This window comes from Echinococcus granulosus (assembly GCF_000524195.1).
Source record: "Echinococcus granulosus chromosome Unknown EG_S00002, whole genome shotgun sequence".
In the NCBI taxonomy this organism is placed as follows: Eukaryota; Metazoa; Platyhelminthes; class Cestoda; order Cyclophyllidea; family Taeniidae; genus Echinococcus; species Echinococcus granulosus.
The window spans coordinates 2,457,753-2,472,851 of NW_020170382.1; the positions used below are offsets into that span (position 1 = coordinate 2,457,753).

The 15,099-nt window shown below is 38.4% G+C and overlaps 1 protein-coding gene across 1 annotated transcript; it reads left to right on the forward strand. All coding sequences in view use genetic code 11, as the record gives it.

Moving 5' to 3' along the window:
- Positions 1–2,900: 2,900 nt before the first annotated feature.
- Positions 2,901–6,011, forward strand: EGR_00612 (hypothetical protein; the record flags this gene model as incomplete). The annotated part of the gene is made up of 2 exons (XM_024489861.1): positions 2,901–2,990; positions 5,952–6,011. 2 exons carry the CDS (start codon positions 2,901–2,903, stop codon positions 6,009–6,011), a joined length of 150 nt encoding a protein of 49 aa, XP_024355858.1.
- Positions 6,012–15,099: the final 9,088 nt, after the last annotated feature.

The window sequence follows — 15,099 nt, forward strand, 5'->3', positions numbered from 1 at the left end:
TGCCCCATAAAATTGTCCTTCTAGGGTCAAACATCCGCTAAGCTCTTATCCACAAGCTAGTTCAACATGGGTCAAGCGTATGTGCTTGCTTGTATGTGTACCCGTTGGCACTAAATTATGCAGTGTTCGTTTAAAGGCTACAGCGTGGCAATATTTCCCAAGTCCCGCCTTGAAACACCTTAGGGATATAGGCTTCCTGCCTAATCACTGTGACCTTCGTTGTAGGCGACGATCTGCTCTCCCCATTAGCCAAGTGCGACCTGACTTGACTTGGCTTAGTATGACATGACATAACCTGACTTTGTCCAACCTTCAAGCGTAACAAGCAGCGAAATCATAGTGGCGAAAGCATTGCAATTATTTTGCACCTTTCAAAAGACCTCACTAACCAGGTGAATTTGGAAATTATTTGAGCTATCGTATCTACTGTTATGCTCGCACAATTTACATCTTGGTGACGTGTTTTAAAATATTGCAATCCGCTCTAACCCACCTTCAAGTATGTAGAGCGTCCCTTGTCAGTGAATGATAACCGGGTGCATCGATTCGTGTAGTAGACAGATTTGTTTACGTTGGAACAATAAGATAGATATGAGATGGTTTTGGTGCTAAGATAATTGAACTTTTTTGATTTTGGAGAAGGGGGTTGATGGATCAAAAAAGCACAGGCACTTAGTGCCATGTTTGAGCAATGAATCGTCAGAGTTTAGTGGCCAGCGTTCACGTGGGACCCCTGTAGTGAATGCGTCAAGGTTGTACTGCTACCTTAGGAAGACAAAGCACATTGATGAAATTCGCAGTTCTGAACAGACGCACCCACACACCAAACTTTCGACCTATATGAAAAGATTTTGGGTCCCATATTTTTTACATTACAAGAGACGACATTTTTAAAAACAATCATAACTTGGATTTGAAACCCCTTGAGTATGCACTCAAGGCGAGCCAGCGTCTGCAGGAGTCAGGTCAAGAATTCACCTCTGTCAATTGACGGGTTCATCGTGGTCAATTACAGTAATGAAACTGGAAAAATATTCCAGACTTTTTTGTAGAAAAAAGACCCATTTTAGCGTTTCTGTTAATTTTGTCGTTAAAGGCTTCTTTTTAGACTTGAAAAGGGTACGCTAGAGGAAGTCTTTTCTTTGATTTTCACTGTATCTTTCAATCATAGGCCCGAAACGCTTTCATCTTAACAACGTTACAGCAAATTTCGGCTTTGTGCAAGGATGGAAGGTGATGGACATTTGAACTTAGTAACAGAGCACACAGACGCGTCTAATATCGTGACCAGTTCATTTAATTAAAAATTAGCAAATCCTACTACATTAATGCACTAAAGATGCCACCAAGTACTAGTTTCTAATGCATTGATGTATGACAAATCGACCGAGGACCTGAACGACACTGACTCGTCTTGGTAAAATAGATTTTACTCTTCATAGCTGAGGATCATCTTTGTCTTTGACGCTACCGTTGGCGTGAATTTGCTCGCTTTTGCACTTTTGTGTGTGCTTGCTAATGATTTTAATGTGGAGGGTGGGATGACAATATCCCTGCAATGTTTGGTAGAATGAAACGCCAAAATGTTTAAATATAATTTATGCCAATGTTACGGCCCGTGATAAACTTTACGCAATCACTTTTTTCGCACAGAAATCACCCCCTAGACTCAGTGCCAGTAGGAAAAATAGCTGAGGCGTTGACAGCCTCACCATTTGCCTCACAAATGCACGGAGAAGGGCAAAAATGGCAAAATGGAAAGACTATTTTTGAAGCTATGCTTTTTTGCTAGAGCAGCCTATTCACAATTTGACACGTGATCCTAGGATTTAAACCACAGGAAACTATAATTGCCACTTAAAAACCACGCTTTTTTTTCCTGTTCCTCAGATTGAGCATTTAAAGTAGTGGATCCACAAAGAATAATCCAGAATTATTGTTTGTAATGGATTTGTCTGCAACTTTTCTACCCCCATCATTTAAAGATTAGAGTTTTGGAACCGTTTAGACGAAATATTAATATTATTTCTTCAATATCGCTAGCTGTTTTCCACATCTCCTCTTCAGGTACTAAAGCAAATATAAAAATCCTTTTTTTTCGTAGACGGGAACTAACGCAATTTTAAGATGAGTGACTTCCAAGCAGTTGATTCATGATACCTTGATAGTGAAGACTTCAAGTGTACAGTCTGGTGTTATTAAAAAGGCTATTTAAAACTGTTTACACTGTATTTCAGTACATAGATTTTTACTGGCTAAGATGTCCTCGGATATTAACTAATCTTTACAGAATGATATGAAACAAGTGGTCATTGTATAATAGCATCTCAAAAGTCAGAACATGCGGCAAACACCATATATTCTTAAATACAATTAAAAATCCGCAACCTAGAAATGGCGCCAATGATTAATTAATGAAGGGTAACTATTGCGATAATTGAATGTATTGTATCTGCCATATATATGACTCGCAACATTATTTTATCTTTAAAAATAAACTAAAATTTGGTAAAGCTATCCTATCTAAAAAAATCTAAACAAAGCAAGGTTGTCTTATGAAATTATTCCCAAAATAACGAGGTAATATGATGGGTCAAAATAATAAACCTTAGCCCATTCAAGTGGCTGCTTCTTCTTTGGATAAAAATAGTTTACTGTTTTAATTTACAGGATTGCATTACAATCAGACCCAACCTTCAATTAAATGTAATTGCCTATAGAGAGCTCCAGGATTGTAGCCATTATGATTCACCTTCCTCAATAGATTTTTCTTTCGAATTTGCCTTTCCATCAAATCAACCTTCCATCCATCAATGAAGCTATGGCAGCAGAAACAAAAAAGCAACAGCAGCACTACCAAGCAAGGAGATTGAGTTGAGTGCGAAAAATGACTAACGCACATGTGTCTCCCACATCACCCCTTCCCTCTCTTCCCTTCTGTCTATTGCCGGACGGAGATCACGCAGACGGCTAAGCAGACAGGTGGAGAGGTAAGGAGTGGTGAGGGTGGTAGAAAAGGCAATACTTTTAGTCCATCCCCATGTTGGTGACGCTTCATTAATCAACTGACTCAAATGCTCCCTTCCTAATTTCGCTTCAGACAGGTGCATCACAAGATGAACATGAACACTGGATCGGAGGCAAATTATTTGCAATTAGGTACTCATAGGCATATGCTGCTACTAAGACACCTAGGAGTTATTAAAGGGTAAAAAGCTATAACGGCACCTCTGGCCCTCCTTATTTCGGAAATATTTCTAGTGTCTCAGTCCGTCCATATATTTAGGATTAAGATACTGGTATGATCTTAAGCTTAGTAACAACTTCAAAAAAATAACCTGAACGCTGACTAATGTGGTTTCTATGGGCTAGGCATCAGCATCCTGAATTCAGCAAATTCAACGCAACAATTAATGCTGAATTCTGCCTAATGAACAGTATAACCTGTTTTAGAAGTCGAAAGGGTTTGTTGTTAGTCTAAAGGAGACACCAACTAACTGTTGTGAAGGGCCCATGGAAAATGAATTTTCCTCCCCATCAGTAAAGCCCTTTTTTTTCATTCGTTGGCTTAAACTAACCAACTAACTGAAGATGAACTGTTGGCAATGACCAGTGTTAGCCTCTTCCATAGAGAGTAACATTACTTCTAGAGCTGCGACTCAACCCACATTAATGCCTCCTCCGTAGACAAATTTTTGCTACGGGCTGTGAATATGTTTGGAAAGCAATTTTACAAACAAGACAGGGCTAATAGGACAGAATTGAGCTTACAAGTCTACTCTCACTTGCAGACGGTAAGAGAGGTACAGTAGACACTATTATGGTTTGATATTTTTGGTTCGACTGTTAGTTTAATTTGATGGCTTCTACTACGAGCACTTCTGCGGTTGTGAGACTTAGAGCTGGCAAATCCCTTGTTTTACTCCATCTCTGCTCACTGTTGTTGGTTATGCGAAGCACCCTGTGTGTTTACAGTTAAAAATACCATTCTCATAATAGTTCAGCTGTAGCCTGTAACACATTACAAGTATCCCCTTACCTCCATAAATGTATTTGCCACTTTTTTATTGACACTTAAAGACAAAATATATTTTGCAAAGACATAGATTTTACTATAAAAAGTGAAATAATCAATGTAATTTGTTGATTGTTCCCCAAGCACTGCCCCAAAAAACACACCGAAGTTGTGAAATGTTCATAAAAAACTCAGAAGAATTCAGGTTGTTGCTCTATGATTTGGACTTTACTACCTTCTTTTTAATTTTAATTTTTTTGACAAATGCGACTAATTTGTTTTTAAATGATCATTTTAGCAGTCGTATCGATGTTCTATTTACGCTTTAGGTCAAAAGGCTTCAGAATTACTTCATCTAAAATATCTCTGTTCCGATTTTGTAACATGTACAAAAGTCTGAATGAAAAAAGTGATGTGAAATTGTTTCATATGGGTAAGAGACGATTCTTAGACGCATAATCGGAAATTTTACTTCCTGTTTAGTCATTCACATTGTTTTTTGACTTTGTACACATTAAAATTAAAAGTTGATCTCGTGTTATTCGTTGATTTATGATCAGTCTCAGTTGTCTGCTTCGGAAACACCAAACACTAAAAAGTGAGGATAATGTCAAAATTCTCAAAATCGCCCCGCCATGTTTACCCAATCGTTGGATAGTGACAATTAAAAGGGCAAACAAGTGTGATTAATTCCATTTGAAAAGTCGTTGATTTTGGCATCGACTTACTTATCCTTCAGAGGGCTAGCTTTTGCGCCTTTGGCACTTCAATCCTTTCAGTGCACACTCATGCACACAGACATATACCTATAAATGTTCTCCTCGGCTTATTTACTCGTCCGTTCGTCCTCTCTCTAACGTAAATAAAAGCGCGGCTGTTGTAAACACACTAGTGTATTTTTTTCTTTCCGTTTATCCAAACAGAGCATCCAACTTGCTGCGTACCCATAAATATTGTCTTCTCGATAAATGATTCTGATTGAACTATGACATTTTAGATGACAACTAGTTGAATCAATTTGCGGATTCTTGTGGGGAACCAATAAACTTATTTTATGCCTACGCTCGCTATTTACAAATTATCATAATCAGATTCACCAGTACAAAGAAATCTAGCATTCTTTTCTTATAAACTAAAAGCGACTGGTTCAGAACCAACTTTTAATAAAATTCTTACTTTATTTGCAAATTATTTTGCCACCACTTTCTGATTTTAATTATTTGTGTGGATCATTGTTGGAGAGAATGCATCTTGCTACTGTTTTAGCTTGTTACTAATGGTACCCTAAGACTACTTACACAATGTAAACTGTTTCAGAGCCATCGTATTTATACGTGCAAATTTCATATAATGCAAGTATGCAAAGTGCTGTTATGACAGATACACAATTAAGTTATTCGTGACGGCATTAAAAGGGGAATGAATTTAGGCGTAGGTTCGTAATAAGCGTACAGAACTAAGATAAATAAAATTCTGCCGAATGGCAACTCAAACAAAGAATCTCTCATTGGAAGCCTAAGTGATACAAATTCGCCAAGAAAGCATGTTAGTCATTAATGTTAGATTCAAGACTAGCCATAGAAAATTTAGTCACTCACTCCTACTCTCTCCAGAACCACTAAAAGTCCCTAAAAACCCACCCAGTGTATGGCACAAAAGAGATGCACAAATTGGTAAATCACTGCACTCCTGGAATTTCATCATTTACAAGTCGAAAGGCTCTAGCAATGCCAGCAGGAAACTATCTAAAAATGCTCTCGCTATCTTGCTTCTACTCGAATTTTTCCAGCTTAGTCTACTGAACCGGGACAGCAATTTGTAAATGCGCCGGTTGGTACAGGGAAAGGTAGGCACCGCTTACCCACATGAGGGTGCACATATACAACCCCAATTTTGCAACGTTAGCCTCCATGAACCCGTCTGTGTAACTTTTTAGTTGCGAGCTGCTGATCAAAGTCGCAGTATGCGCATACAATTTTGGACAGGGAATGAGTGATCGAGCACGTGCCAGTGATGGAAATCGGTTTGGCCAAACTGGGTGATGTGCTCTGAATACTCTCCTTTTTGGTCAATTGGCAAGATGCTTGAGGTTTATCTGCACAGTAATTGAAGTCAGTCAATTAATTAACAAATCTTGCTTTACAGCGAGTGAGGTTTATATCAATGTAGCAGTAGTGCTGTAAAAAACCTCTCTCGCGGTTAGGTAAAGTAGCTTAACAAATTGAGCGGAGAAGCACAGCAAAATTGTTGCAAGTACCCGGAATTTAGTATCTGCAACGAAGCATTTGCTAATTCGGCTCCGAAATGTTTGATTTCCAACCACTGCCTTCATTGATAATGACCTCTAACAGAACTCGTTTTTAAATTACACTTAGCATCAAGTCGTTTAGGCAATCCTCTCATTATCTCACTATTTTATTATTTTGCCATACATTTAGTTCTAAATTATTTCTCAATACCAAAGCCTACGTCCCAAACTTATGAGGAATTTCACACTCATATATGGCGTCCTGGCTTTCTAAACTGAGTCCAGCATCACCAATGCATGGCATTTGGTCTTCATCCAATTTCGACAACTGTGGCTGCACTCAATCCTGCTGCTAACAGGTTGCTTGTCTTTAAAACAATAAAGCAAATAAGGGATGGTGATGAAATTACATTTTTTATCTATGGGCTGCTGCTGAACTTGCCAAAAAATTAACGGCAATGGGTGTCATATGAAAAGCCCTAATTGTGTTGAGCTACACTCCTTTGAACCCTTAATAGCAAATGTAGTAAGCAGCATTGAATTGGACTGCGGTAGGTATAAACAACTCCACCACCAAAGGTATGGAACTTAAAAGTGAAAATGCATTCCCTTTTACCTACTGGTTATATAGACGTCACATTTTTAGACTATTCTTGTATTACCACAGCCCCATTCCTCTAATCTCTGCATCTCAGCGTCTCCAACATTCGTTATATCAATTAATACCAGTTAACAAAATGCCCTTTTTCAGCAAGTTGATCCCTGATGCAAGTTAGAGGCATTAAAACCAATATATTGCACCTTAGTGGCTTGTTTACGCTAGTGGCAATACATCCTGGCAGGAACCAGTGGTAGTCTGATCTCGATTACTGCATGAGACAGTGGCATGGACTGCTCGCAGGGCGTCTTTCTGCAACTATTTAGGTCCACTTATTGTGACGGCTTTCCAGTATCTACTTTCGTCTAATTGATGATAAAAGACGCAGAGAAAAGAGGTGATTGGGTGGTCTTAATTACTTTAAAACACTATGCCTGATTACGATGATGTGCGTGGGTATCATTCTACCGACCTGAGTATAAGCAAACCAATTCCCATCGTCAGAAATCTTATGCTCACAAGTCGGGTGGTAGTTGAATGAGTGCATATAAATGATTTTACTTTGTTTAAAGCCTCATCATTACTACCTTTAGTCGTTTTGCAGCCCAGTCGCTTGTCAGAATCTTTAGATTCGTCGAAAATAAGAGAGACAATTTTTTACTCCATTTTAAACATGATTTTTAACTACACAAACAGGCATTCTTTAAGAGGGATAAAAGTGAAGAGATTGACCATAATCCAATCTCATTTATTGTTGAAATTAATTTTAATGATCGTGTTCCAATCCCATGAAATCCTTTATGCGAGAACTGATTTTTACCCTTTACTCTTTAGTAGAAGCGAACTTCACTCCATACAGATAGTGTGGTCGTCTTCGCAAGAAAGAGGGTAAAGCATACCTCCCCTAGGTGGTATGAGAGGAGCTGTGTGTGTTTGTGATAGCCTCCGAACAACGGGAACGAGACAGGCAACAGGCGAAAAGGTCTAAAAACACACTCAGGCTGACTTGACAAGCCCACCTCCTACCCTCTCTGCCCACGGGAACACGCTGGAACGTCCTGCGAATAAATGTACGGGTGCAGGAATACAAGTTGCTAGTTAACTCTACCTCATCCCGTATCTACCCTGATCTCCATTTGTACCGTCCTGATTAATTGCAGCGTGTTTAATAACAGGCGCTCCAGACAAGTTGCTATTAAGTAGGGAGCAGTTTGTGGTCAGCACATTCTACCCAAATGCTTGATCCAGAGCTCCGTATCACACGAGCTAATCTGCGAACAAGGCGACCGGTCCAATGTCCAAAACTGCCGAATTTTGCCTTGGCAATCACAAAAAGTGCAAACCAACTCAAGAATTATATTCAATTTTATTCAATTTAATCGAAGACACAAACTTGGAATTTGAATGAATAATTTTAGGGAAGAAAAGTTGAAAATTAATGTTACATTTGGGGAGGGAATATTGATTAAATTGCTAATGATGAAAAATTAATTAGAAATTATTTCTGCAAATTTTCTAATGACTAACAGTTATTAAAATCGCGACCTTTGTGTGATTCCTCTCATAGACAAGTTCACTAACTAGGTTTCAGAGGAGCATCTACCAACGTAGTGAGCCCGATAATTTGTTACTTTAATTTGAGGTCAATATTCATCAACCGTTGATGTATCTATCACATTCTAGAACTTAAAAAGGGTGATTATTTTCAGATTGCTAATACAATAGATCTATTACGTTGTGTCAATCACAGCTTAACCTTCCTACACGATGCGTAACATTCGGCTACTACAATGTAGGGTGAAACACCTAAGTGCTGATGCTGAGTTAAATGTAATAGGCAGAAATTGTGACCAGAAATTGTCAAAAAACAACTTATTTAGGCAAAAATTATCCAATTATTTATTGCAATTGATCGACTTCATACCTAAATCCTACACATTCACCGACGAGTCCTTCCGACTGGGTCCGTTTATCCCCTGAATCCTCGTTATGCCTCAGGATGGAATAGCCTTCGTCAATAAAATTATCTTCTCGCGAATGGTCGCTGATAGCAAAGTTCTTAAAAAAAGGTTAACCAGTCAATAAATTATGCCATTTTGATGTACTTCATTATTTTTGGATTAACTAAAACAGTGTTATTTTGTACCACTTTGTCATTTGAATCAATCCAGGTACTTTATGAGCACTGCGGCAACAATGTTGGAATGCTATTAATTATTTTAATGATAGTAAGGGAACATTTGGTTTTAATAAGATACAAAGCACTAACAGGCTATGAAGAATATTAGTGACATGGCAGAAATAAAGCGCCTATCTTAATGCGACTCAAATTATACCAAAGCGACAGTTATTACGCTGGTGAGAAGGCGAAGTGGTGAGGTAGCAAGCGGAGAGTCTCTAGGGGATCGGCTCTAGCAACCAGGCGATGTAGCATTTGCTGGCACACACCTGAAACTACATTTGCTTAGTCAATAACTGTAGCGAAATCTGTCCGTCCAGCTGGACCTAAATCAGTTCACCGTGTAGTGCGTTTAAGTTTCACTGACACTGCAACTGGGATTGATTTCTGTCCAATTTGTTCATTCGTTAAACAATAAAACAACCCATCTATGTCTGGTTGTTTGGCCACTTTTGGAGGGAATTGGTAAAACTGTTGACGTGTTGCATAATAGCCACTCCTCGAAGGTTTTCAAAAGGTTGATCAATTATCTGACAACCTTGTCGAATGCAAATGTAATTTGAGGATCTTTAATGCATGAAATGTATTGAATATCCCTCCATTTAAATGACTCGTAAATATGCAAATACATTGATCAAGATCAAAAAGTGATCATAAAGCCGTTCCAATATCGTAGTCGTTATTGTGCCGTGCACCAATCTCAAATAGACACATTACCTTTGCGTATTACTTTATTCCCGTGTAAAAGATTGTAAGGACTCCACTTTACTTTTTGATAAAAACTAACGCATTGGAACATCATTAAACCCAAAAGTGAGACTTAGTTTTCGTCACTGTAAGACCAAATGCCTTCTCTTATTTTTGGTGGTAATTCACTGGGTTTTATTTCGTTTGATATGGTCAGATATTTTGCATTCTTCTGTGCGACAAATCATATAGCCTTGGCTTTATGAATGCTATTAACATTAAGGTACAGTGAAAGATATATTTTCTTTCATTTTAATGAGCAATTTTAGCGGTATTTAGATTCGATTAATCGGCTGAGGTATTGTGTAACACCTCGAAGAATTTCGCTAAAGCAATTATTCAGTTTATATTTGTTTTATCTCTCCTTGGATCTCGCAGTCCCTCAATCGCTATTATAGTTTTTTATAACTAATAATGCTTAAATTTTAAATAAAGTCTCCACGGTCTTGACTTTTTGAGGTCGGTTAAGCCTCTATCAATTAGATGGCCTAAAAAACCATTAATCTGTTATTTAAAAAAGTTCAATAAAATTTCTAAAAGCAAAACAATCCGGTGTTTGAAACCGCTTGCTTATAAATTAGAGGCCTAATCTTCGCCCACAACCACATCAACTGAGGGCACCCATTTGAAAATTGGATTTATAAAGAGGAGGAATAGTAAATACCTAGCTCAGATAGGTAAAACTAGAAATCTCCATCTAGTATGAACAAAAGCACTTGTTTTTGGTTCAGCTAATGGCGCTGACCCAAAGCATAAAATCCCACGGTCTTACATGAACATTATCATACAAGTGTTTCATACAAAACCACAAATCATACTCGATCACATTGAAATATCAAAATCAACATGGGACGTAGGCCCTGATTATACAATAATGGCACAGAGAAGGGTAAATAAATGAAGAATAGAGGGATATAGGGTTGCAATTTCCTCACTTGGGGGTCAACTGCTAGGCTTGAGTGCCTTGGCAATTGAGTAAAAAGCTTATTCTTATGTGTTTTTTGCGGTGCATGGGTATGAGCGTGTGAGATGCGCGCGAATTTTTCCACCTGCTTGACAAGAGTGATTCACGTCTGTCGAGAGAAGCCTAATTTCTGGTTGAGGGTTTGAATCGAGCATCCAATGACGGTGATGATGGTGGTGACCGCGCCAAATTGCTGAGATCTGACAGCTACTCCTTCAATTCACTCCTTATAATTTTTTAATTCTGCGTTGAGCATCCCTGTGACTTTGTAGGCTCTACTTTCAGCCTTGACTGGTTTGATTTTGACGCTTGTGTCTTAAAAGAGTTAACGCACTTTGTGTCTTTCACATTTGATGTAAAGTGTATAAACAGCCCCAGTGAATTCCAAAACCTGTAAATTGCATTGGCATAAAATGACTAGCTTTATCCCATTATTTAAACATTTTTATAAAAATGAGTCTGTTGCAGAAGTAAGTGATGTATCATTCTCAGAATCCCTTTCTTTTTTTACTAAAGATACATGATTTTTCAGCCTTAAAAAGAGGCCAACATCTGTGGAAGGCGACAGGCACTTAATGACACTTGAATAAATGACAGGACAATGCGTGAATATCATACAGATGGGTTGCGTGTACCGGTCTACGGGGAAGTTGCAGTCCAGAGGAGACAGAGACTGACTCAAAAACTTGTCAAATTTTCCTGTGACTAACTTATTTAGTAATCTCAAGTAAACGCGATACACAATTGAATACCTTAAAAGACTTGGATCATTTGCCATTTATTATTCAAAGCACCATTTAAATAGAACTTTTGTTTGATTGCTCATTTCTCTTCCTTGTCGAATATGATTTTATAGTGCAGGGATAGATTTAACTGACTTCACACGCACCTACGGAGTGATCAGCACTTTAGGGCGGCAGCGATGGTCCATTTCATCTCACCACAAAAATGCTGTCATCATAATTGCGGCTGTCCTTCCCCTCTAAGGTGGCGCGTCCTTCTGAGAGTCTGTAGTTGGGTGGACGGACCGACGTTTATGGGGCTCGGGTAGCGGGCGAATCTGTGCCATGGTACAAACACAGTGAAACTAATTTTTGCTCCTTCTCCAGTCCGGCGCCATCATACCCCATCTTACCAAAAGAAGTATAATTAGGTGTCTTAGTCAATTTCTCCAACCCCATAGCTGGTTTATTAACGCCAATAATTGCCAGTGGTTTTTACAAAATGGCTCTACTTTGCTCAAATAGTGCAAATTATTCTCAGGTGTTACACAAGATCGTACCTGAGCGAGTGAAGGGACAGTTTTTATGGGTGAAACTACAAAGGTAAGAAATATTTTCCCATGGGATGATAAAATATTAGGACAAATTTGTAAACACTTCACTACTTTAAAGTTTCGCTCTGCTCCAGAAACCTGCTCCCACATTGAGTCTAAAAACCACTATCTATTTTCGGAAAATCACTTTTTACAAATTCATTGAATGATTCAAACTGATAAAACGTATAAAGTGCAAAGATAAACGAATGAACCTGCAGAAGCAGATACAATTTAGGTATCTTCTTACAAAACTTACTTCTCACTGAGTATAATCCAACTTATCCTCCCTTTTTAGGAAACACATTGCATACCAAAACATGTAAAAAACTCAGGGGTTGAAGTTATGGGTTTTTAAATATTTGCAAAATTGATCTTATTCAAGTTGGAATTTAGGTACTTTTATGGCATGCTAAAGAGAAATGAAAAGTCGGTGTTATTTCAATAAAATTTAGTTATTTTGTCATTTTATTAAAAATCCAGTCTGTTAATTTGTTTCAAAAAGGATGCATTTGTCAAAAGTTAAGTTCAAAATAATTTACGTCGTTCATGGCTGGAATATCTCGCAAAACAAACTGAAATGCTTTACTTCACCAAGATTCCGACGTATCACAGTTCAAAATCTCTAAAAAAGAAATACTTACTTTTGGGCTGGGAATTCGAGAAAACCGGTAGAACAACGTGAAATCAAAAGTGATTTAAGCGATTCTAGACATGTAAGTAACCGCGCTCTGTTTAATGCTCACTCCCCACTCCCCTTGCCTCTCTCCTCCCCCATGTTATTTTTTAAGGGATAAGTTACATATGGTATGACGAAGATTGGATTGACGATAAGATGGGCTGAATCGCCTCAAGCTAGCCGCAGCTATTTATCTCCCTTACGGTCGACACTCATAGAGATAGTGCGCTGTGATAGCATCGCGTTGCCTCAATGTCACCTATCGGGATTCTACTCACAGCAATACTGAAGCAGTGAGGGATTTAGTGGCTAGAGCAGACGTATCTTGCTCTGAATTTGCAATCAGCATAAGTCGCATTAGTTGCTCAACTTAATACTGGTTCGATCAAGAGGGAATTCAAACCGGTACCGCAAATTTTAACGGTTTCATACCTGTGAGTAAATTTCATATACGCTTCAGTGCCATTATGTTAAAACAACGGAATGTTGAAGTATCTTACGATGGATTTTATGCACTTTGCACAGATATTTCTGATCTTAACTGAAGAAACATCATCTGCCAGTCTGAGTATTAGGGCATGACTCAAAAAAATTGACGGGAAAGGACTCTAAGTAAGCGATATCAGCAATAAATGTAAAATAAACCTCAAATGGACTTTCAGACTCAAGAAGTAACTGTCCAATTGACTAATCTGTCTAATTTATGCGTAATTTTTTAGATAAATAACAAACGAGTTCAGGTAGATGCACACATTAGTTTTGGTACTAGTGGCAGCTGAAGTTTACCTACCTTAACCGCCATTTCATGTCCACCATGACATATCGAAAGCACTTGACATTTCAAGCTAAAATTCACTGCCTTTAAGTGGCATTAGCGATTCGGTTAAATTGGGTCCCACTTTGGGAATCATATATTCAGAAGTTGACTTCACTTTTCAACACTTTACCCTAGTAGGATTCTCCGCAGACGCGCAATAAAGACGGTCCCACCTATTGTCATCTTTAAAAATGGGTACTGCAAAAACACCTTAGCTTTGGCAAACGAATCCCGCGTGAGAGATAAGATAGGTTCCAAAAAGGCCATAAAAGCATAATGCAAAAATGAGTTTACCAAAAATACCTGCTCTGTAAAGTTTGCTTAATACAATCTGCATCAAGTATATTTGTGATATAGAACTGAACAGAGAAAAGTTCCTGTTAGACTGACCTGAAATGCCAATTCAAATAAATAAAGCAGCAAAGAAATTAAATTCTAAAAATTATTACAGGAGTTTCTGTAGTTCAAACAGCACAAGTGATTTGCAAATATTTCTTTGCGAATGATTACCATTTTCCACTAGTTAACATTTATATTAATGCAAAAAAAACACTATAAGCCTTAAAATTGACTCCAAATTTGCGTTGCGAGTCAATCTAGTGTCACCTTTGATGTCATTAGGGGGCTTCGCAGATACAATAATATCGTTAGTTGTTCGTGTCACAAATACGTGACGTACGACCTTCATCGGTTTATGATAAATGGTGTTACCTCATGTTGTGCCGTGAAGGTAAAATAGATGCTTAATGTTTTTGATATGAATATAATTGCATATTTTTGCTTTTTTAGAAAAACAGCACTTAAAATTGGCCAAATATTTGATGACAGCTGGTATTACATAATAATAATACACCCCTGATCAGGCAATCGAACTTCTCCTAGAAGCTTTGGCGGCAAACTTTTTGTCAATGTACCATATTCATGTCACGTTGAATGAAGATTTAAATCAACTTGTCTCCACTCTAATTAAATCTTATGCAGCGCGTCGAGACTACCCTGAAAACGAATAAAGACATGAAGCTGGGGCTAAATAGGTATTGTCGCCGTAGAGAAGGACTGTGGTACAATAGCCGCGTAATTAAAACAAAAGGTTAAACAAACAATCAAAGCATTGCATAGCCTCTCTCTTCTTTTGAGCGTTGCTTCTGGCGCTCCCTTTTGTTAACCTCCTGCGCCTGCCACCATAACGTAGTCGGTGCTGTAAGGGACACTCACAAACCAACTGCGTCGGTCATTGAATTTGAGGGCAATTGAAGAGGTATCTGACTATAAAGTCATCGCTCTCGGCAGTTCCACCAGTTCCGCGATGGGACGAGGAAGAATGCGCTAGTCATCTCGTATGCCCATAGGTCGTCATAAGAGCACTGGCCCAAAAGTATTTATATAAGCGACGGGGTTTAAAATAGTTTCTTAGGAATAAGTTTTCACGTCGGTTTCTCCCTGTCACTTTGTTTTCACTCCAGGATTCTATGCACCTAGGAGAGAGGTAGAGGAGGTATTGCGTGTACGCCTAGTTGACATCTTCATGCAAGTAACG